The sequence below is a fragment of the Physeter macrocephalus genome, chromosome 13, assembly GCF_002837175.3.
Source record: "Physeter macrocephalus isolate SW-GA chromosome 13, ASM283717v5, whole genome shotgun sequence".
NCBI lineage: Eukaryota > Metazoa > Chordata > Mammalia > Artiodactyla > Physeteridae > Physeter > Physeter macrocephalus.
This window is the reverse complement of record NC_041226.1, coordinates 52,051,840-52,075,861: the sequence shown is the minus strand read 5'-3', so window position 1 is coordinate 52,075,861 and position 24,022 is coordinate 52,051,840. Positions and strand designations below refer to the sequence as shown.

Below are 24,022 nucleotides of genomic sequence, written 5' to 3'. Positions count from 1 at the left end.
AAGCCATCCTAGCTGAAGCCATCCTAGGTTATTCAAGAATCATCAACCCTCAGAAAATTAGTGAACTCAGCCCAAATCAGCTGAATATCTTAAACTTTTGAGTGAAATAAATATTTGTTAAATAAAATTTCATTGTTGTTTGTTGTATGACGTTATTTGGCAAGAGATAACTTGTATACTCCATTCAATGGTGGTTATGCTGAAGCTGGTCTATTAAATTTCTTTCTTCGGTCTTGCCATCTTTCTATGATTTCCTTTTCCTATGCTTAAATAAGCACAAGGGAAGAGCGATATACATCCACTGCCTAAGCAGATTGTCAAGAACAGTGAAGAGTCTGAGACTTTACCTTGCTCGCAAGCTAACAACTTAGTCTGCCAGTTTCAAGGATGCTGGTAGAAAACACAAGACCCTTGCATCAGAGAAGAGTAGTAGTTTATTACTCACAGCCAGAGTGTAGCCACAGTATCATTAATTTTGTGCTGCCTCCCCAATCCTCAATTCCCACAGGGAGTGACGAAGAGGGCCAGATGATAACTGCATATGAAATGGGTTGGATTTCAGGAGAGGAATTTCGAGTTTAGGGAACCCAAATCTCTTAAGACAGGTACTCGTTGAGCCTGACGTTTGCTCCAGGAGACATCTTCACTATATTGGACAGCAAGCATTCTTGTCCTTTGCTCTGGAGGGAAACACTATCCCTGACTTCTAAGGCTGTGTGCCATATAAACATTCTTGAATAGATAGGCCAGAACAAAGTGTAGTCCATGCTTCACTTGTGAGACAAGCAGATATGTGAGAGACTCATGAAGAATGGGAAGAATTTCTTCCAACAGAGACAGATGTCTACCAGGAAAGAGATTGCGGTCTCTTCTTCTAGCCAGTTATTCCCCATTTTTAGAAGAGTTTCTCTTGGTCCCTCTCCTCCCCACCACTTGCACCAGGCTGACAATTCCCAACTGCTTTTCATTATCTTGACTCTCAGACTTATTATGTAGACTGAGAAAGGGTGTCAGGCATCAGTTATTTCAGAGCCATTTCTGTGGCTGCTCTGCGATCTTGAGCCTAATTCTCAGGCAACAAGAAAAGTCCCCATTCTGTTACAAATGAACCGTGTTGCTCAGTGTGTGGACGCTCAGCTGAGCTGTATGCTCAATCAGTATTTCCTAGGAAGTAATGCAAGCTGGCAGCAGAAATGTGATAACATTTCACAGCCACACAAATTTCTATGTGCAGCACAGATGTGTATTACTGGACCTTGGCAGGAGATGCCATATGAACAAGTCTCACAACAATCTTAGAAGGAGAAGTTCTTTTGAGAATGTACCAGATTCCACATAATATTATGCAACCTTTGAGGCAAAGAAGATTTACAAGTGGATTCAGCAAATGACATATTCTTCTTGTCAATGACATCTCAAAGTTAATAGGCAAGTCATGAATATTTGCAATACTGCAACCAATTAGTCCTTTATTGCAACGAATAAAGGATTAATATTTAAAATGTAGCGTAAAAGCCCTACATACGAACGAGTTCCATTCAGAGAGCACATCTGTAAGTCCAATTTGTTCATAAGTCCAACAACGTTAGCCTAGGTACCCAACTAACCAATCAGCTATATACTACTATACTGTAATAGGTTTATAATACTTTTCACACAAATAATACATAAAAAGCAAACACAAAAGATCAAACACATAGTATGCTATGGTTCTCGTTACCATCATATTATGGTGATTTATTATTTAAATTATATTTTGGAAATTGTGTTTAATACAATTATGATATTAATATCCACTCAGGTGCTACAAAAGTGGAATTAAAAAAAATAGGATAGCTATAAAGTACAATTTAGAAAATCCTAAATTTGGAGGCATGCAATAAATAAAGCCAAATATCAACTTAAAATTTATTTTAGCCGATTATTTTCATTCTTCCTAAGCTATGTATTTATGCATGCATGCATGCATGTGTGTATACATGAAGATTTGTAAGTAAATATGCATTTCATCAGAGCTGGTTGTTAAGAGTTGAAATGTCACAGCCTTCCAAGTTCACTCTCTTGGGAAGGGAACAGTAACGATGAATCAGCTTATTGAGGTTCCTTTTGAGAAATAATTTATCATATTCATAAAGGATAGGATGACATTGTTATGATTTTTGTGCAGAATGGAAGAGGAAGAACAAGAATGGAAAGTTCTCACTGATTCTGCAAAATCCTGCTAACCCTCTAGTTATCTTTATGCCCCATCCTCTGACATTTTATCTTTCCAATCCAATTATTTCACTTTAGGAACTAGGGCTGTTTTCCTTATGAATGTTAGCCATATTAGAGTAGTCAAATAAACAGTACAATGGCCCCAGAAGTATTCTGGCTTTTAAAATTTATTAATAGAGTTACACTATGATCCCACGTGGTATAAATTCATATAAGACAAACCGTTACTGTGGTATTCTACAACTGTTATGTCCTATCACCGATTATATAAAGTATGGAATCAGAGCAGTGGGGTTTACAGAGTTTACAAGTTTATTCAATAGTTATCAGATTTGTACAACTCTGAAAAAGTAATAACTCTAATAAGTGAAAATTTCATAAAATAACCCTATTATTTTGAACACTGCAACTGTAATACTACTACTACTAACTAATGTGTTTATTATTTTTAAATGTGTCTCATGGTACACTTTGAATTGGGGGATGCAGTTTTCTTGGGCAGAATAAGAAGTTGTTCTTTCCTTTGTACTATTTTATGCTTTGATGTCCGAGTAAAGAAAGAAATTTTGGGGTTGTGCTCAGTTCTGTGCTTGTGGCTAGAAAATGGAATCATGGGGCAAGATACTGGGCACACACACACACACACACACACACACACACACATACACACACACACTTTGAGGCAATGCTTCTACTTGTCGAAAGAAATAACTTTCTCTTGCATTCTGTAAACATCCTTAGGACAGGCCAATGTTCACTTTTAGAACCTTATATTACTTTGAAATGAGACTAAATTAAAGAATGTAAGAGATGATATTAACCCAAATAGACTGTGCACCTGTATTATAAAACAATAGTGGTGGGTTGACTTCTAAAATTTACTATTATGTGGTATTCTTGTTATACTTTCCTTGGTGCAAAGATTAAGTTAACTTTTTACCCACTGAAGAAAGACTCTATGATTTGTGTTGGAAGAAAACAGGGTGACAAAGAAGATGAGTATGTCAAAAAAAATATTTGTAATACCTTTTAATAGTGTATGTTGCCAGTTTTTTAAAAAAATTAACTGTTAAATCAGTCACTGTTTGCACTTAGGAGTCATACTCATTTTTCTCTTGCCACTTTAGAATTGAGGCTGACCTAGTTCCCCAAATCAAAACTGAAGTAGACACAGTGGTTGGCTTAGAGTGGGGATTTTCTCTCTGTGGTCAAATGTTCATGGGGTTCCCACACGAGTCTTTAGTTTTATAAAGCATGTAGATAGAGCTTGATGTGAAGCTAGATTTCTCTTGTCCCTCCTTAAAATAAAGAAGGAAGATGGTAGTGTTCACCTGAGCCTACTGTAGCAACAGTAGTTAAGTAATTATGTCTCTTACATCCTTTCCATGATATACTTCTCAGGGGCCATTTGTACCTTACAACAGTGGTAATGAATAGAGAATCATTTACTGTTTCCTGAGCAGAAGCTGAATGATGATTTATAGGACTGTTTTAATTTGAGACCTTGTTTCTCTGCTGCCTTACCAGACCAGAAGGGTAACATCTGTCTATTAGACCAGGAAAGTAGCATCTGTCTATTAAATAAGAAAGTAGCATGTGTTGACCAGACCAGGAGGGGAGAATCTGCTGACCAGTCCAGGAGAGTAGCATTTTTCAGAGCTTAACTGAATTTATCTGGTTTTTATATTTGTTTGCTTGTTTTAAAAATCATATTATGGGAAATGCTGATGATTTAATAATCAGACCCATTTATATACTTTGGTATAAAAGTAAAAATATTAGAAAACAAACTTTTGAGTGCAGAGTAATGAATTACTACACTTGTATAAGCTAGTAAGAGGTCACAGGAACAGATTATCAGTACTTACAGCTCTACAGAATTTAGTTTCAAATGGTGAATATATTCTAAGTACAGTATTTTAAGGAAAGCTATGGGATAAATACATTTGTGCATAGGCTGGCTTCACTAAAAGGTTTAATGATTTTTTTTTTCTTGAGATCATAATATGAGTTGAAGCGCTTTGCAATGTCAAATTTAAAACAGTTATATAAAATTTCAGTTTTATTCCCAAAACATGACTATGTAGTAAATTTAAAAGATTTTCATAGTAAGGTACATCAGTAAAATATGAGTGTTACTATAACACATATCTAGACATTCTTACTAACCTGGTTCAAACTAGAAAATAACAGAATTATTTCTGTGGGAGAAAGTCATTTTTAAAGATAAGTGCTATATATTCTATAAGAATTATACATTTTAATAATTGGAGAAAACACAGAACTAGCTATTTAGTCATTCATTTATTTATATTCCCCATGTTATTGCTCAGAGATTTGAGCTGATCTGTGTCTAGAGTACATATTTTCAGTTAAAAAAATTTAAATCAAAGTAGAAAATTAAGATCAAGAAGAAGACAAATATGGAAACCAAAAGGAAATGCCAGAGTATCAGTTCAGTTTACACAGACCAGTGATTTTTCTACTCAATTACCAAACCTCTTCCTTATAGTAAATATTGTGTAACAACTACTTTACTATCCTGATATTAAATTAATAATATAACTCATCTTCATATGTACTAAAAAAATACAATGCCTTTATATAAAGGAAAACTAAAATGAAAATTTTAATTTATCTATCCTATCAATATTTTGGTGTTTTTTATACATATTTAATAAATAAAATGCACATATAAATATATTTAAATATACTTTCTATTTTATAATTATTTTAATATACTTGAATATATAAATATGCTTAAACTAAAATGAAATACATGTACATATGTTTACATCTATGTAGTATATATATACATGTATATACTACATATTTATAAATACTTTGGTAAGATTTCACTAGAAGATATAAAGAAGCAATCAGACACGTGAATCTAAATGTTGGCTCACCATGAACGGGATAACTACAAAGACAGACTGATGCAGGTGTGTTATATTGGTGACTCAAATATAATGAATAAAATTCCAAACATAAGAAAGGTTAAATTTCCCTTGGTTTATACCTTTGCTATATTTCTGGAAAATTCTTAGAACTAGACAACGGTCACTTAGTGTCTGAGGTCGCTACTCTCTGGGGATGGCGCTCAATGCTCTTCTCCTCCCTGTATGGGCAAGCTGCTTCTCACAAAAGGCAGAGTTTCTTTGTCCTCACCTTAAGTCTGGATGGGTCTTCACCAATAGAAAGCAGCCCAAATGCTGTTCTGGGACTTCTACGCCCAAACCTGAAGAGCAACAGCAGCTTTCACTTACCGCCTTTTGGAACCCAGTTACTATGTTATGAGAGCCCAAGCCATGTGAAGAGGCCACATGAAGGAGGTCTGAGGTGCTCCAACTGAAAGCTCCAGATCAACTCCCACCCAAGGACCAGCAGTGTGAGTGAGCCATCTTGGATGTTCAAGCTCAGGTGAGCCCAGCTGACTGCAGCAAGAGTCAACATTGCCTGGAACAGAACTGCCCGGTTGAGGCAGTCATCCATAGGATCTCAGGAAATAATAAACTTCTATTGTTTTAAGCCTCTAAGTTTTGGGTTGTTTACTATACAGCAGTAGATAACTAAAACAGCATTTATATATAAAGCTGAATGAGGTTCTAGGCTTAGGTTGCTATGAATAGATTTTTCATCTATTTGAAAATCTAGTGGGACGTTTGAAAGTGTTGCAGGAAAGAGAATGGTTCTTTATTATGAGGAACTGTCCTATATAATGCAGGATGTTCATTATCTCTAGCCTCTGCCCAAAATGTCAGTAGTGTCCTGGTTATTAGGACAACCAAAAACACTTCTACAAATTTTCAAAATGCTCTCTAGATGCTGACTCTGCTAAGAACAACTAACTAAAATAATTATTTGTAGAGTGACTACATGATAGATACTGGAAAAGGTAAAAATGAAATACAAGCCATGCCTTCAAGGGACTCACAGTTCAACTGACAAGAAATGAATGAAATAACACAAAATGATAAGCATTATGAGGGAGTTGTTTTCCTGGCACTGTGGTAGCACAGAAACCTGGTAGTTAAATCAGCCTTAGGAAGGGTCAGGGTAAGTTTCCTGGAGGAGTTAATTATTGAGCCGAGTTTTGAAGTGCAGCCAGGTAGAGAAGAGGGAGAATAGAAACTCAAGCGGAGGAAACAGCTTGTGCAAAGCACAGCGTGGGGCACTAGCAGCCATAAAGGTAGTAAGGTGGGCTGGGCCCAGATGGTGGTGTATTTTTTATGCCCTGCTAAAGAGTCCATTTAACCCTGAAGGCGATTTTGTAATTCTATCCAGAGATCATGTCACATGCTCACCACACCACTAATCCCAGCCTCCCTCAGTTAGCTCTTGGCCCTGTGACTTGTTCTCAGCAAAGAATGTGCGTGGAATGGGTGTAAGCCACTTCCAGGGCTGGCCCTTGATAGCAGCCCCCACAATCTTCCAGTTCACTCTTTTCCTGCCTTGTGTTGGAGGCCACATGGTCCAGATGGCAAAGCTCCAAGAGGAAAGAGGGCTATTTGACTTGTATCAAGTGTGTGAGGAGTAAGCTTTTACTGTCCTAATCCATCAAGTTTGGGGGAGTATCAATCAGAATTCTGTCAGAAAACAATCACCCCAGATGGTTCAAATGAAGAGGCTTTAATGAAGGAAATCCTTTCAGAGGTGTGGGCAGGGTAAGGGAAGAAACACGGGAGGCAGGAAGCTGTTTCATTCCTAGAACTGAAGGGGCAGAGAGGAAAAGAGCTATCAGAGCCCTGGGAGCTGGTGCCAAGGAGGAGGAGCAGCCCAGCAGGAACTCTAGTCATGAAGCGATACAGCCACTGCCAGAAGAAGGGGGAGAGCTGGGGAAAAATATATCCTGACCTCCTCTTCTCCTGTGCTTCAGTCTCCTGAGAGGGTATCCCCATTGGCCAAGCCCAATCAGAACGCAGCCTCCAGGGAGCCCAGGTGATGCGGTGCACAGGACCTAGCCTCCAGGCGCACAAAGCAGTTCAGTGAAGGGAGGGGAATGGCTCTGGGGGTAGAAAGAACAAGCAGTTCACGAGGTTTGTCTGTTGTGGCAGCTAGCTTTAATTACTCTAATACAAAATCACTGACGGATTTTCAGCAGATTTTAAAAATAAGTTTCATTAAAAAATAATTTACATTCCATAAAATGCAATCTTTTAAAGTATAAAATTCAATAGTTCTTAGTATATTCAAAGTTGTGCAATCATCTATACTATCTAATTCTAGAACAATTTCATCACATTCCCCACCCACCCCCCAAAAAATCCCATACCCGCCAGCAGTCCCTCTCCATCCCCCACTTCCCCAGCTACTGGCAACCACAAGTCTACTTTCTGTTTCAATGGATTTGCATATTCTGGATGCTACACATAAATGGAACCACACAATACGTGGCCTTTTTTGTCTGGCTTCTTTCGTTTAGCATAATATTTTCAAGGTTCATCCATGTGTTAGCATGTATTTCTTGGTTTCATTGCATATGATACAATTTTCAAAGATGACAGCTGTGTAGAGAATAGGTTGGGGTTAGCCAAAAATCAATGGCAGAGGAGTGTGTATAAGTTGGAGAGTGATCGCACTCTCTAAAAACATTCTCTCAAATTATTTTCACAGCAAGAAACAGAGAAGGTAAACAGCACTTTTCATCTCCCATCCTGAAACAGCCTTCTTCCCCTGGATTCCACTTCAATGAATGACACCACTGTCCACACAGAATTTGGGAGTGACATTAGGATCCTCCATTTCCCTCGCCCTTCACGTTAGATCACTTTTTTCCTGTGGGTCTTACCTATTGAATGATCCTCTCCCCTCCATGCTGACTGCCTTAGTTGAGGCCCTCAGCGGGTCATGCTGAACTACAACAATAACTGCCTAACTAGTGTCCTTTGTTCCTGGTGCCCAGCTATATCTATCCCCAGGAGGAGCAAACATGACAGAAGATGGATGAACGATGAATGGGGGAGGTGCAGTGCCTTATCTCACTGTTGAGTTAGGAAGCAGAAATACATAGGTGTTTATAGCTTGGCCCCTTCCTCTTTTCATCCAATTGGGAGTTAGGTGCCTTCAGGTAGCACGCGCTCTCTTCCCAACAGCATAACGAGGACTGCCCTGCCAGTTTTAAAGGGAGTGTGTGGCTAAAACTGTTAACATCTGGGGTTCAGAGAACAGAGCTTCTTTGGCTTTACGTTGAGGTCTGTCCTCTCAGCCATTATTATAATTAAGATGAATTTTTGCTTCCATTTGCTACAAACCTTTTTTACAGCTTTTTTTTCAGAACTTGAGAGAAAGGACTGCAGCAAATACTATGTTTACTGTTTTGCAGTAGCTGAATGTAAGGGGAATTGTGATCAATTATGTAACTTTTATTAATGAAAAGGAAAAGAACAGTAAAACCTGTTTTTATGAGTACTTAATTGTAAAATCAGATTTGGAACACGGCATGATGTCATGAATAATGTCATCAATATTTCAAGCAAATACAAGGACACATTTTATGTCTTCTAATCATAGTAATTGTCTTGGTTTAAGTTTGCCAGGAAACCAGCTCTGAAATAAAAGCTTGCATGCAGAAGTTTATGATGGAGTACACTAAGAGACAAAACCTGTAAAGAAATGAGGGAAGCAGGATTAGGTAAAAGGAGAAGTTGAACAGAGATCAGTGAAAAAGAGATGCATCAGCCAAACCTACAAAGAACTCTGAAATTGAGATGCCCTTAGCGTTGTACCCAAATTAAGGCAATTGGGCTAGACCCTTGTACCACCACAATGTTAAGTCATTTGATGCAAACTGCACCTCAGGGAGGGGACATAACATAACCATGGTCCAGGCAGCAACCCTCCACTGACTTCTGAGCCCAATTCTCAGAGAAGAGCGCAGCTGTGAGTTGTCAGCTGCCAACACTTCTGACCACTGGGAAATAAGTGACTCAATCCCGAAGGGGCAATGAATCTGGGCAAGAACCTTATAGTATCTAAGACAGTCCACCTGCAGCATTGCTCAGATTCACTTGCTTCTCTAGAGAGTTCACCCCATATCCAGGATTCTGGATAGTCTTTTTTTCTTTTTTCTGCGGAAACCTAAAACTGGAAGTTAAGTGGGGTGAGCCACAGCCCTTGTTACTGCTGGTCTCAATGCTACAACTGAAATTCATAATGACCCTCCTCCACATCTGTCCTAGACTGCCTTAATGTCAGCTAGAATCCCTGCGAGTCTAGGTGGACCACCTGGTAGGACCACCCACATACTCATCTCTGAGGTCCTAGTCACCAAGCCCTTCTTGGGCCATGGGGACTGTACTTGCTCAGTTAACATCAAAACTTTGTTAGGAGTACCAAGAGACACACCCATGGCTCACCTATACATACTCTTCCCTGCTCCCATGTGTAACAGCAGCCCTATCTACTCCTGATGATAGGGGTCAGTTACTCCTGCCAGCATAGGGACTCCTTTCTTGGTCTGCTAGTCTCCTGGACCAAGGAGCCTGAAATGACTAAGAGCAACCCAAGTCCAACGGGGCTCTTACTGGGCCATCTCGTGGAAGTATTACATCTTTGGGAACCAGGAGCTCTAGAGCTACAGAGCCCAAGCAGGACAGAAAGCATATATTCTCTAGGGGTTATTGGGAGTAGGACCACTACTGCTTCTGCTCTGGGTTCCTGAACTCATATATTCTATCTACTGGGGACACAGCACCATGCAATAGATGTTAAAGTACATTGTGTGCAGCTTATGCCCCAACTTCACCTTCGAAAGACCACACCATCATTCTATTGATATTAACAGCAGGTTCTGGGTGGCATTTTATATGATATGATAAGTGGATCCAATGGATAGTGTATTGGTTTCCTTTTCCTGCTGTAACAAATGTACTGGGTTAAATCAAACCAAATTTATTATCTTACACTTTTGGTGGACAGAAATCCTAAAAATCAAGGTGTCAGCTGGGCTATATTTCTTCTGGAGGCTCTGGGGAAGGATTTGTTTCCTTTCCTTTTCCAGCTTCTAGAGGTCATATGCATCATTTCTTGGCTCCCAGCCCTCCTACCACCATCAAAGCCAGCAGCATAGCATCTTCAAATTTCTTTTTCTCTCTCTTCTCTGCTTTTGCCATCACCTCTTCTCTGACTGCTTCCATTGACACATTTCCTCCTCTCACTCTGACTCTCTTGCTTCCCCCTTATGAGAACTCTTGTGATTCTATTAGTCCCACCTGGATAATCCAGAATGCTCTTCCCATCTGAAGATCCTTAATTTAATCACATCTGCAACACCCCTTTGTACTGTAAGGTATTCACAGGTTTTGAGGATTATAAGGTGGACAATTTTGGAGGGGCATCATTATTCAGTCTAACACAGACATATACCATTTACTATAAAGTGTGGGCACCTTGGTGTGAGACGATGCTTTTCAGGATCGCATATCTGTGAAACAGAACTCTGTAAGCCTTCAGATAATGGCACTGGCCAGTGTGGGCAGGGAATGCAAATCCATACCAAAACATGCATCAGTCCCAGGCAAGTTGAATCACTGACCCTTCCAGGGTAGAATGTAATCAACTATCCAGCAGGTGGCTGGTTGGTTTCCTTGAAATACTGTGCTTAATCTTGCTGGCAGATTGCCCATTCTGCAGCAGCTAGATCAGCATTGTTAAGGGAGAGCCCTCCCTGTAAGTTCCATGCGTAACCTCCATCCTTGCCACCACACATAGCCTCCATCTCTGCACCATGGCTATTCTGTCCATGTGCCCTTTGTGCCCCTATTGGGTAGCCCAAAAACAGAGACTAACTGATATCAACTGGTGGAGTCATCGTATCTACGCGGTCATTTACTGTCTCTTCCATGGTGGGATATTCTCTGATGGGCATCACCATGTGATTCAACGATAGTCACACTTTGTGCTTACTCCCATAGGTTCATTCACATGCCTCTTCCATCGACCTTCTTCTCCCCAATCCTCCAATCTTTCTACTTCCAGGCCCCTACCAAACTGCCAAGCCATCTGTTACTACCCATTAGTCTTACATATTCTTACTTCAGGCCACTTCTCCTTATATGCAAAATGGATGACTATGTGCAATGCATGAAGTCTGAACCACCAGGAGGATTTTGCCTCATCATTATCTATCAGATCATAGTATAGCAGCAGTTCATGTCAACTTGCACTTACTTACCAAGTCATCTTATGCTTGAACCAAGCTCAGCCTTTTTCCTCTTCTACATCAATCATAAGGGACCCCTCGGTCCCATGCAGCCATATGTCTGAGCTTAGAGGCAGGTACCAGTGCAATAATCGTTGATGACATCTGGCCACACACTCATGCAGCTTACTTGTTCTCTGGCCCTGTTCATGCCCAGTCCTGGGTATATCACCTCCATCTTACCAAAGGTTTTTGCTGGGCCCACTGGACCTTATAAGTTGGTGGATCTGACAAAACCTAGCTCCTGTTGGGCAGTTCTAGCCACCTGACGTCTCATGGCGAGGTGCTCTGTCATTATCCTGGCCCAAATAGGGTGCCAGGAGCTCTTTTTCAATAGTTTATGATTTTTTATTCTAAAGATCACATACGTGGCCTTGCTCCAGAACCCTTGGATTTCTCTTGGTGATTTTCCCATTGAAACTTTCCATTCATTCCACAGCATCTTTCCCCACCACTAATACATTAATATCGTACACTCTGTCATGCTGTATGTTCCAAGTGCTTGCCCCACACTTAAGAGATGATGCAGAGCCCTTTTCTGCTCTGGGCACCACTTAAAACTGGCAGCCATATGTGTCATTCAGGAAATGTGTCATTAAATATTCTCAAGGAAACATTTTACCTGCAGAACTCAGAGAAGCCTAGCAGGTGTTGTCCCTCCTTTGTGTAGCAAGTGCAAGATGTGATAACCTACCCTTTACTTTGTAGGAGGTATCGGGCATGCCTCAGACCACTGGACCCCTAACTCAGCATTTCATTGTCTTTCTACAGTGCCATATTACCACAAAGTTGGTGGCTTAAATGACACACATTATTATCACGGCTTAGCTCTGTCCTCTGCAAGGCTGTAATCAAGGTGTCAGCTAGGGCTACAATCTGAGACTCAGCTGGGAAAGGAACCACTCCCACATTCAGTTTTTTTGGCAGAATTAGGCTCCTTGTAGGCTGCTGGACTGCAAGATTCAGTCCTTGTTGGCTGTTGGCCAGAGTCTATCATCAGCTCCCTGCCATGTGGACCTCTCCATACAGTGGCTCACAACATGGTAGCTTGAGTCTTCAAAGTCAGCAAAAAAGAGAGGGTCTCTCAGCAAGATGGGAGTTGTAATATTATGTAACTTAGTCACATATATGTAATCATGTACATCCTGTCACTGTGCCATATTCTATTGGTTGAAAGGAATTTGCAGGTCCTACCCATACACAAGGGGAGAGATTTATACAAGGGCAGGGATATTAGGAGACAGAGATCATGGGGTCACCTTAGAAACTGTCCACCACAGATGGGGTCCTCATTGCCACCCAACCAGTGGATGATCCAGCTCCAAAATCCCATTTTAGAGTCTGCTTCTTCGGACCACTATCCATACCAACTGACAGGTCAGGCTTCCTAGGAAACAGACTCAGTGATGGAGACTTGCATGAAGAAAGTTTATCGATAAGTCCTTTCAACAATACTGCCTGTGAATGAGTGAGGAAAGCAGGTGAGAAAGAGGAAATTGACGCAATGCCGTTGGAACAAAGGCCTTAGCTAATGCAGAGTTCTGAGCTAGCATGGCTCTTCAGAGTCATCCTGAAGTATGGTCAGAAGGCCAGGTCTTTGTACACCACATTGAGCAATTAATGGATGCGGGATCCCCCTGGTGAGGGGCTGGAACCTTGGAATCTTGGACAGCTCCCTAAGGTCAAGAGGTCAAGAGTAACTTATGAGAAGGGGCTTAGCTGTGATCAGCTAGCAGTCAATACTTCCAGCAGCTGGGTGGAATAAGGGCCTCAGACCTGGAGGATACCTGAGAGGCACACCTGTAGAAATCATGTAGAACTCATTAATAAACCCAAAAGGAATGACATAAAATACAATTCAGTGAACTTTTTGATGTCTGACTTGAATAAAGCAAGGAAGGGTTCCCCCCCGCCATAAAAATAAGTTTGAAACTCTGTTCAGTGGTTCCACAATGTCAAGGATGATGTCAGTGATGCCCTTGGCATTTATCTCATGCCTCTTATCTCATGGCTACAAACATCAGCCATTCTGACCACCTTTGAGGTGGAAAGAGAGAAAGACAAGAGAGCAGTACCAGAAGATTTCCCTTCATCCTGCTGGCCTGAATTGTGTCCGAAAGCCAACCTAAGATGTAGGAGAGTCTCACAGAGAGAATACTTCATTATTTCCTGTCTCTAGAGCAGAGGCAGGCATGGAAGAAGGGGATTTGGAATGGGTGCAGTGAGTCAGTCAATACTGTTTTCAAAGTAGGTTTCTGTTTTGCTAATTAAGGTCAGATCTACAAGCTTTAAAGACCAAATGAAAGATGATGACATGCCATCCTTTGGCTGAGGAGCCAATTCAGATCTATTATGTGGATGGGAGACTATGTGCCTCACTCCAAGTCCAATCAGGAAAACAAACAAGTGCATGCCAGGTCTTTAAGAGAGGGGACTGAATATGGGGTACTAACCGCAAGGGTACTGAAGGAGCTGAAAAGCCAAAGAAGGGACAGAGATATCTCAAGGATTAATATCAGCAGGAAGCTACTCTTAATCCCTAGGGTTGGAGATCCCAAAGGAGGAGATACTGTTACAAGATTCCAGGATCTGGGGCTGCCCAGTGAGAACGGTTTCTGCAACAGCGGGTACCTGGCTGGAGCTGGATCATGGAAGGAGAAGTTGTCCAGCAGAAGCTGGAATCACAGAGGAGATGTTGCCCAAAATAGAGCAGGAAGGGTGGGGGATGGGAGAGACACAGTTTCTCCTCCTTCCCACTTTCCAATCACCCATCTCATCGCACAGGAAGTTTGCGGGGCTCATTCCCTTGTTGTACAGAGCAGGGCAGGGAAATGGAGAGGAATGGACTCAAGAGCAAACAAGCAAATTACTGGCACACCATCCCACCTGCACGTGGAGATGGACGTTAGGAGTACCTGCAGGGAAGCCACAGCTTTTCTCAGGAAGCAGTGTTGTCTTTGCTCCACCACATAAATAATCTAGTTCCCAACATGTGACATCATACAGATAAGATTATTCGATCTGAACTAAGAAAATAGCGTTACTCACCACAAATTAATTTAGGAAAAGCGTGAACTATTTTTCATGAAATACATGTTCTAAAAACTTTTTAAACAGCTTCTGGCCCAGTTTGAGGACAAACCTGACATGATAGGCTCAAGAGGGAGGGGATATGGGGATATATGTATCCATATAGCGCATTCACTTTGTTGTACAGCAGGAACTAACGCAACATTGTAAAGCAATTATACTCCAATAAAGATATTAAAAAAACCCTGACATGATAAAGAAGGAGCAAAATATTTTTAAGAGAATTATTTATGAAGAACTAGCAAATCAATTCCTTTTTACTTTCAAAATATAAAAGTAAAAATACTGATCAAAACGGGAAGTTGAACTAGGTGGGACTAAGATTTTGATGTTAATTAAAGATAAATTAACAGAGAATGTGAGCCACGGATGATTTATAATATTTGACCCTAGAAGTGTACCAGTGCCACCAGCCACTTGAGAAGAAACTATAATGTTTTGACTATTACGTGTCAAAAATATAGCCATCAGGTAAAATTCCAAAAACTCACTGAATTTATGAAAGTAAGCAATATGTTTTGTTGAAGTAACAAATCATCCTAGGGTATTTTAGGGAAATGAATAGTCTTAAGATTCTATTCTTCTTGTCATATCAAGATATAGTAAATCTGTATTTGTGGAGAGAACTCTGTAAAAAAACAAACTTCTAAATCCAACTGTATAAAACTCAAACTGTATAACTATTTTGTTACTTCCTCTAGCATAAGATTGGGACACACCTCAAATAAAGCACCACACATAATAATAATAGTTATTGCCTGCCAGATAACGTGCTAAGCAAGTCCTTCATACATATTATTTAACTTAATTCTCCAAGAATCTAATGAAGTAGGCGCTATTATTACCTTCATTTTACTGATGAGAAAACTTAGCCTGAGGGAGGCTAAATGTCTTTAAAATAAGAGCACGCCTAGTATAATCAGTTTAGAGCCATTTAGAGATATCCTGATAGCTGGATTAGCCAAGAACCCTATTAAAAATAATATATTTCAAGGAAATTTAGACATTGTAAAATTGCTATTCTATATAAAAATTTCAATAGTCCTTTAGGGTTTGAGGACATATGATTTAATTATTAAACTATTTAACCTTAGTAATAAAGACCAACCTAATAACGTATAAACTATATTGAAGTTTTCAAGATTAAAATTCTGTGGTTCTTACATTTCTCTCTTTCAGAGTTATACTTTATATGACTTTCTGTATCAGTTGTGAAAGCTTCTTCTGGGCTAAAACACATCACAACAATGAGATTTTTAAAACTGTGATTTGCATTCAAGTATATGTTATTGAATTTACATACTTCAAAGAATATTCTCATTAACAGATATTTTAGAATAATTTTTCAGGGAGAAAAATTTAACTCAGGGCCCCTAGAATCTGAATTTTTTATTTGTAGGAAAATTTGCACATAAAATTTGTATCTTTTAAAACTAATATGAATAAAAAGGAAAAATCATTAACTCTTCATGCCTACAAATTACTGACTCTTCCAAGGCTCTAAAAATAGTTGTTTAAAGGAAGAGGTCAAGGTATCTAGGTGATCCTATATGTCATTTTTGTTTAAAAGAATTTCAATTGCCATGTTGACTTTTTCTGTTCAGTTTGCAGTATTAAATATATGAAATATATTTCATTTTAAAGTGCAATACATCACATTTGTCAAGAAAGCAGAATCCTGTGGTCCTTAAAAAGCGGCTACTGAAGAGTGAAGCTGGAGCATTTTTTTCCTCCCAAATTGTTCTCAGCGACCAAGCTTGTTTTAAGATGCTCGCAGCCAATTTTGTTTTTTACATGCATTATCGTACAAATCCGGGAAACAAACTCAGACTCTTGACTTTGATCACATTTTCAGCAGTCTTGATGTTTCTGATAATGTACACGCTTCCTGTGTTCGTAGTCTTGTGTAGCATTAGTACAATATTAACCTTTTAAATGAAACTAACAATATCAATCATTGTCCTCTTACAAACACTTTATGGTTTCTGCCTGTTATTTGCTACACCAGTGCTGACGGCTTCCTTTAAAAAAAAAAATCTACTTAAAGATAGAGTAGAAAAAATGTAAATCGGATTAAGAGTTCAGAAAACTGTAGTCCCAGCTTTGCAATTTCAAGTGGAGAAGAGCGGCAAAATCTGTGATCATAGGGATAAAAGATGAAGCCATGGTCTTACATGGTTATAGATAAGACAGATGCTTTTGAGAAATGAGCATGATATCAACCACAAAGACTAAAAAATACTATGCATGTGTTTCACTAATAAAATGGGCAAAATCAGGATTTGCCGTAGTTCAATGTTATTATTTGAGGGTGACTGTGTCCTCAACTCCTGTTTGGCCAATTCTGACACCCAACCCGCCCGATGCTCCCGCCACTCTCCTCCACGCCAATTGCCCTCCCTCCCAACACGAACGCACACACACACACCCAGCCCGGCCAGAAGATAAAGCTAAGATGGCAGCGCGGAAAGTACTGAAGACGCGCTCAATGTGGCCGGAAAAACAAAAGCAAAGGCCTCTATATATTTCTTCATTCTGCACATTTCTCTGAATAATAAGAGCCCCCTGCCCCCCTGCCCAACAGAAGGCATTCTGCAGTAGTGCGCGCAGTATTGGTGGCAGGGGACGCTTGCTTTTGCACATTTCGAGAAATCCACTTCTCCCGTTTGCAGCGGTGGTTCAGGTGACCCTCGCGACTTGCCTTGGGGACCACCCTCCCCTTCAAGCCCCCTGGACAGTGGAATCAAGGGTGAGTCCAAGCGCCCTCTCCCTCCCGGCTTGCGCCCCATTCCCTGCCACCCCACGGAGCCTTCCAAGGTGCCCAGCTGCCAAAGCAGAGGAGTAGCAGTCGCAGTGACCCGGGAGCGCACAGTGCGGAGGCAGGAAGAGGAGGAGGAGGAGAAAAAACGCTGCATTGGCTACAATTTAGAGTAAAGCGGCCGCTACCGCTGCCGTGGAAGGAAACGCTGCCAACCGCAACAGAAACGCCACCCTCGGATACCTAAGTGAGCATGTGTGCGACTCTGCGCACGCCTAGTTGCGCCCCTCAATGACAACGGGTTCCTTAGAAGTTTATCCAGCTACCGGGTTTTGTGTGTACCCAGAAGGCTCCGGAAGGGGCCTGTCTGGGACTGAAGGGTGTCGAAGGGACCCAAGGGGAACTCAGGACTGGGTAAGGGGGGACTTGGGGAGACAAGTGCTCCAGGTCAGTGTCCACTAGAAACTCTAAACGGGCAATGACTGCACATGCCACCACCTAAGCCTGAGCTGGAAATGTTTCTCTGTGCCGGCAACATTTATTCATTGACATATTCATTCATTCAACCAGTATCTATTTCCCTCCTGCTTAGGGCAAGAGTCTGTGCTAGGAGTTGGGAACGTGATGGGGGAACAGACACAAGCATCATTCCAGTCCTCATGGAAAAGTCTAGTATGTTTGGCTTTGTGTGTAACTATCTGTGAAGAGCCGTGTGACAAGGTGGCTGTCCTAGACGCTTGAAGCCCTCCCACAGTCCCCTGAAGTATTATTTTGACCATTTTTCAGAGGATGAAACTTGCCCAAAGACATACAAGTAGCAGAGTCAGGATCCAAACCCCTCCTCCTTTTGGGGGCCTCTCTGGCTCCTGCAACAGCTACAGCCCTTAGAGCTGCTAAGAGTTCGGGCCTTTAACTCCACCAGCCTTTAGTGGCCTCCATACCTGTGTCTAGGCTCTTGTCCCGGAGTTGGGGGAGGGGGCAGGGAGGAGGGGGAGCGGGGGCGGGGCGGTTTCTCTTCGACACAGGTGTGTAACTGTGCTGAAGCATCAGGATAGGAATTTCACCCAACAAATACTTACTGGCTATCTACCATACAGGAGGTTCTAGACAGGGGCTGAGGAAGACACCAAGATAAACAAGAAGCTCTGAAGGAGCTTATAAGACAGTTGGGGAAACAAGTTTCCTTATCTTTAAAAAAGACAACTTCTTAAAATAAAAATGACATCCATTTATTATTCAAAGCCCCAGATAAATGCACTCCTTCAGCACTCTCTCCCCGCAAAAACTAGAATTAGTTTAATTTACTTCCCCACTCCTTGTTTGTACTTCTCTAAACAGTAAACAGGGCTTGATTTTTTTTTTTTTCCCCTAAAGCGGGACATTCAAAGAGGCTTAAGAGCCAGTAAGTATATAAAGGATATAGCACTGGGATGATAGGACTTAAAAATGATTTTGCCAGGACTATTAGGCAAACTCTTCAAATTGAGAATCAAAAGGATAAAACTTAATAGGAATCAGGGTGCACTGGCGCATAAATTTCTACGGCATTTACTTAGAAGGAGTTGGTAGAATAGCTTGGAACAGGGGACTCAGCAAATATTACATTTTTATGGATAACAATGATAAGATCTTTGATAGATATGGCATTTGCAGATGTTACACAGTCAGTCACAACTAGCTTCAGGTCATATTCAAGAATTATCTTTAGTAATGTAAGTCTGGGAGGAAAAAGATAAGCCATGAAGTGACCACTGTCAAGACATGAGTGCCCTCTTAGGGTGAACGTGGAGTCAAAAAAAAAAAAGAATATTTAAGAAAAGTACTGTTGCATTAAGATTTAGCGCTGATATAAACGTTACAAACAAGAATTTTGGAATGCCTCTGACTTGTGAATACTCTCATATCTGGGAATTCTACTTTCACAGAAAAAAAAAAAAAGAATGCGCTAAATTACTCCCTGTCTTTCGTAAGTAAAAACTATTTTAAACAGACTTAAATCCTAATGACAAAAATTCCAAACTAAGATCGCCAAAGGGACTTCTAATTCGCCGGGCCTCCTCCGCCTAGAATTCTGAGCTCAACCAGCGCCATTCACAGTACACCTTCCCGCTGGCAGCACCCACTTTGGGGAACGGTAGCAGGAGTGCGCACCGTCAACCTCTGGCGGTGGGCACGGGGCCTCTATTTATCAGGTCCCAGTTCTCCCACCGGGAGGGAACCCAGTACCTGAAGCCGACTGGTTGTAGCTGACAGCCTCCCCAGCACTTTCCTTACTCTTCCTCAAGCTGCTAGTAAAACCCGGAGAAGCGGCCTTCTTTCTGATCCGACCCGACTCTCAGGCCTCACACCCAAAGGCCTGAGGCAGAGGGAGTGGTGGCTGAGAGGGGGTGGGGAGGGAGCGGGGCCGGAGTGACTGAGCATGTGCGAGGAGGGGCGCATGCCCAGTGCGCTCGGCAGCTTCCCATTGCGGGTGGCTCAGGCGGTGGCAGCGGTGGCGGCGGCGGCGGCGGCGGCAGCAGCGGCGGTACCGCCTCCTCCTCATACTCCCGGGGTGGCGAGGTTAGATGAGCGGCCCCAGTAGTGGCGAGGGCAGCGCGGGGGGGAGGAGGAGAAGAAGGAGGAGGAGGAGGTCTCTGTCTTTGTAGTCTCCCTGCTGCGAGAGCGAGAGGCCGCCGCCGGAGCCGTCGTCGTTGGAAAAGGGCTGTGTGTGCGCGCGCGTGTCTGCCTGCCCGTCCCGCGGGGACGAGGCGGCGGCGGCTGCGAGGATGATGATGTGCGCAGCGACTGCCTCTCCCGCCGCCGCCTCCTCGGGGGCCGGCGGGGACGGATTCTTCCCTGCCGCCACCATCTCTTCTTCCCCGGCGCCGGGGGCGCTGTTCATGCCGGTTTCCGAGGGCTCCTTGGCGGCCGCGGGGCTGGGGCTCGGGCTGCCGGCCGCGGACTCTCGGGGTCACTACCAGCTGCTGCTGTCAGGCCGGGCCCTGGCCGACCGCTACCGGAGGATTTACACAGCTGCGCTCAGTGACAGGGACCAGGGGGGTAGCAGCGCTGGACACCCGGCCTCCAGGTGCGTCTCCGGGTGCCCTTCGTTGCGCCACATGCTGCATGTGCTCCCGTGTGTGTGTGTGTGTGTGTGTCTGTCTGTCTACATACGTATTTACTTTGCTGTCTTTCAGCAAGCGCTTGATACTAGATGGTAGAATCGCTTACTGAGATAGGAGGGTGCGGTGGCGGCAGTTTCTGTTCTAAGTGTGTGTAACTGTCTTTGTAGGGGGCAAGAGAGGGTGGGAGGGGAGCTTGTGATGCTAGAAAAGGTGGTGGTGCGGGTCGGTTATGACACGTGTATGTGTATTGTTGAAGAAGGAGAGACGTGCAGAGGGTAATGCACCAAGAGAATTTGCAAGAGCGATGAGGGAAGTGTCGTTCCCAGTGTCTCTGCCGCAATGGTATTTGCACGTATTTCTCATACCCCTCCCCCCCCTTCATGACATTCCATCCTCACCTTTCCGCCTCCCTTAAAAAAAAATCAGCCTTTCACTGAGGGGGGGGTGATGGTATCGGTTAAGGATAATGTCATATATATAGGATGAGTTTTAGATAATCAGCCTGTAGGATAAGGCATGGGGTTTCAATTTAAGAGATTTATGCGAAAGGGATGCAGTTGGAGGTTTAGGCGGCTGTGAAAGGTGTCTGATACAGATTTTTAGAGCTGTACTTTGATAAGTGGACCTTTTGGTCCTCTGGAGATGTGGTTGCAGCAGTGCTTGTGTTCTGTTGTCCCATCGGCCATTTCCCTTTATCTTCTGTTCTATTTCCTCTGTCACTTTTCGGCTTTAGAGTGCGGGAGGGTGGTTTATGGGGAAAAGGGGAAACCTGAAGAACTTCAAAATATGACAGCTGGTGTAGTGATCAACTGACACCAACTGGAAAATTTGAGTAGCTCCTAGATCTCTTCCTAGGCTTGGTGCACCTTCAGCTCCCGTGATGGAGGAGATGTTAAACCACTTTCATTTTCTTTTTCCTAAAATGTGGGTGTCTTTTTGCTTAGGGCTCTCCTGTTGTTTTCCTTTCCATGCTCTTACATGCCACATACCTTGAAGGATGGTGACTGACTTGTTTCACCAGCTTGCCTTTGGCAGTGGTAATTGGGAGTTGGCTTCATCTTTTTTTTTCTCACACCTTCTTGCAATACATAGGGAAAGCATAGTAGGAATTTGTCAAATAAGTTACAGAGTTTACTGTATTTATTGAATATGTAGTTTGTTCTGTAATAACCAGATGCCATTTTCTCTCATTATGAGGGGGGCTAGGCTGTGAGTCAGGTATTTGTGGTTGACCAGTATGTACTGTGGCTCTTATCCACTGCAGAGAGTTGTAAAGATGGAGCTTTCTTCACACGTTTTCTGGGTAAACCACTCTTCTCATGTGTATGTTTACAGGATTGGGACTTGAGTAGTTTTATCATACTGATATAAATGTGTGTAACTAACTACCCTTTACTATGTAAACTGAAGGCCACAATGGCATGTCTGTTTCTTACTGATGCTTTTGAAAATAGCACAAAATCTCAATAGACAGTTTGCTCTAATGATTAGGTATAATCTGGAGCTGTGAGTCTGTATATTATGGCACTGTAGGTACATCTTTACAAACCCCTCTCAAAGAATTTGAATTTATTTTGTATGTTGTTTCCAGACTTATGCAATAATTTGTGACTGGTATGTTCCCTGTTTTAACTTTGTACTACTAGTGTAATAATACAGTTTCTGTGTATTTAGAACTGTATAAACAGTTTTAGACAAAATTAATATAGATTAACCACATACATAAAGTCTATGAATGATTTTTAGTCTTTGGTCAATTTTTGTACAAGCTGTCAGTTAAAATTAGTGAAGAATTAGTTCAAGTACTGTATTTCAAGAAGTACTAATAGAAACGAGCCTTAAGTTGTGTAATATTGCCTTCTAGTGCTTATTCAGAACATGATTGTTTATTATAGTTCGCATTATTTTTTCTAAGTCTTGGCCTGCAGCTATTCTTTATTGAGGGTTTGCTTAAGAATTCAGTCACATTTCTTATTAACTATGAATGGGGAAATTGAGCTGGGATTTAGGTTCTGAATGAATGATGTAATTATTTGTATGGGGCACTAGCTGAGTTAGAGAAGATGAAATGTTTCAGAGACAGAGAATGGAGCAAGAATAGAGGGTGAAGTTCTAGTGAGAATCAAGTTTAAAGCTGTGAGAGAAAGGAGACAGTGAAGGAAGCTGAAAAAAGGTTAAAAAAATTAAGAAGAGAACTGTGCGACAGTAGCACCTCTGGTCCTAAGAAAGTGGATTGAAAGTCCTCGACAGGGATAAATGTTGAAGAAAGTGAGAACACTTTCCAGGGCGCTGGTGACTTTTGAGGAAGTGGTCAAGATTCTGTGGAAGAGAGATGTGGCTGCAGAGTCAATGGGATATTTTGGGGTATTGGGGAGATGGTTGAGGGAAGGATATTTGAGTATGGGAGGGTGGGTGGGAAACATTCAGTAAGTGGAGAAGGCGAAATTAAAGAAGTTAGAGAGGGGATAAATGATGGTGAGAAGTCTAAGGGAGATCTTGGGGACAGATTTAACATGACAGGTGAGAGGTTAGCCACTAAAAAACGTTAGGAGCTAGTCATCCTTTAATATAGAAGGGGAGGATAAATCTAAAGACTAGGAGTTTATTAAGAACTGTATCCTATTGGTTTTGGTATCCCAGTGTCTAGCACAATTTTTGGCATCTGTTCTGTAAATATCCAGTGCCTACTGTGTGCCAGGCACTGTTTTAGGTGCTGAAGCTGTAACAGTGAGCAGGATAGACTAGGTCTCTACTCTCTTTGGAACTTCCACTCCAGTGGGGAGAAATAAGCAACTGATCATTTCAGGTAGTGATAAGTAACCATGAAGGAAATGAACCCCAGGTGCACGTGATAGATGATTTGTAGTTGGCGGGGGCTGGGGGTGTACTTTAGGTAGGGTGGTCAGGATGGGTCTCTGCGAGTTGACATTTAAGTTGAGTCATAATGATTGGAAGGCAGAACTAGAGGAATGGTGTTCTAGGAAAATATAGTCTCTGACGCAGAAACAAGGTTGTGTTCAAGGAATGAAAACAAGGCGAGTGAGTTATCAGTCAGTGTTGAATAAATTAATTACTGTGGATTATGTTTTAGGTGTAGGTAGAGAAGTTAAGGGATGGCAGCCTAATGGTGTCAGTGACTTTGATGGCATTTTAGTGAATGCTTGGATTCTGAAGCTGGACTGGTTTTAGATCCTGGCTTTGCCACTTTTTAGCTATGTGACCTTGGGTGCATTACATAACTCCTATACCTCAGTTTTTTGCTTAAAATATATTTTTGAGATATAATTGGCATATAACATTCTATCAGTTGTAGGTGTACAACATAACCATTCCATGGTTTGAGAAATGACTACCATATAAAGTCACGTTAACATCCATCATCACACATAGTTGAAATTTTTTTTTTCTTGAGGTGAGAGCTTTTAAGATCTCTCTTAGCAACTTTCAAATATGCAGTCTAGTATTATTAACTATAGTCACCATGCTGTATATTACGTCCCCAGGACTTATTTATTTTATAACTGGAAGTTTTTCTTTGTACCTTTCAACTCCCTTCGGCCATTTTGCCCATCTCTCACCCCCTGCCTTTGGCAACCATGAATCTCCCCTCTGTATCTATGAGTTCAGTTTTGTTTTTGTGTTTGTGTGTTT

General features: G+C 41.8%; 2 protein-coding genes across 6 annotated transcripts in view; one reads left to right on the top strand and one right to left on the bottom strand.

Moving 5' to 3' along the window:
* SCEL (sciellin) overlaps window positions 1-19,606 on the bottom strand; it is a 340,495-nt gene extending 320,889 nt beyond the window's left edge. The window contains exon 1 of the mRNA XM_055089467.1: window positions 19,494-19,606. The gene's annotated coding sequence lies outside the window, so the exon portion shown is untranslated. The remainder of the gene's footprint in view (window positions 1-19,493) is intronic.
* A 140-nt stretch (window positions 19,607-19,746) lies between these two features.
* MYCBP2 (MYC binding protein 2) overlaps window positions 19,747-24,022 on the top strand; it is a 276,794-nt gene continuing 272,518 nt past the window's right edge. For 4 of the 5 annotated variants that reach the window (XM_024123254.3, XM_024123252.3, XM_024123251.3 and 1 more), the window contains exon 1: window positions 19,757-20,334. In XM_024123254.3, coding sequence (XP_023979022.1) covers window positions 20,033-20,334 — 302 coding nt within the window. In that variant the 5' untranslated portion in view covers window positions 19,757-20,032. Of the gene's footprint in view, window positions 20,335-24,022 lie in introns of all 5 variants that reach the window. The other variant, XM_024123253.3, reaches the window with a different exon arrangement.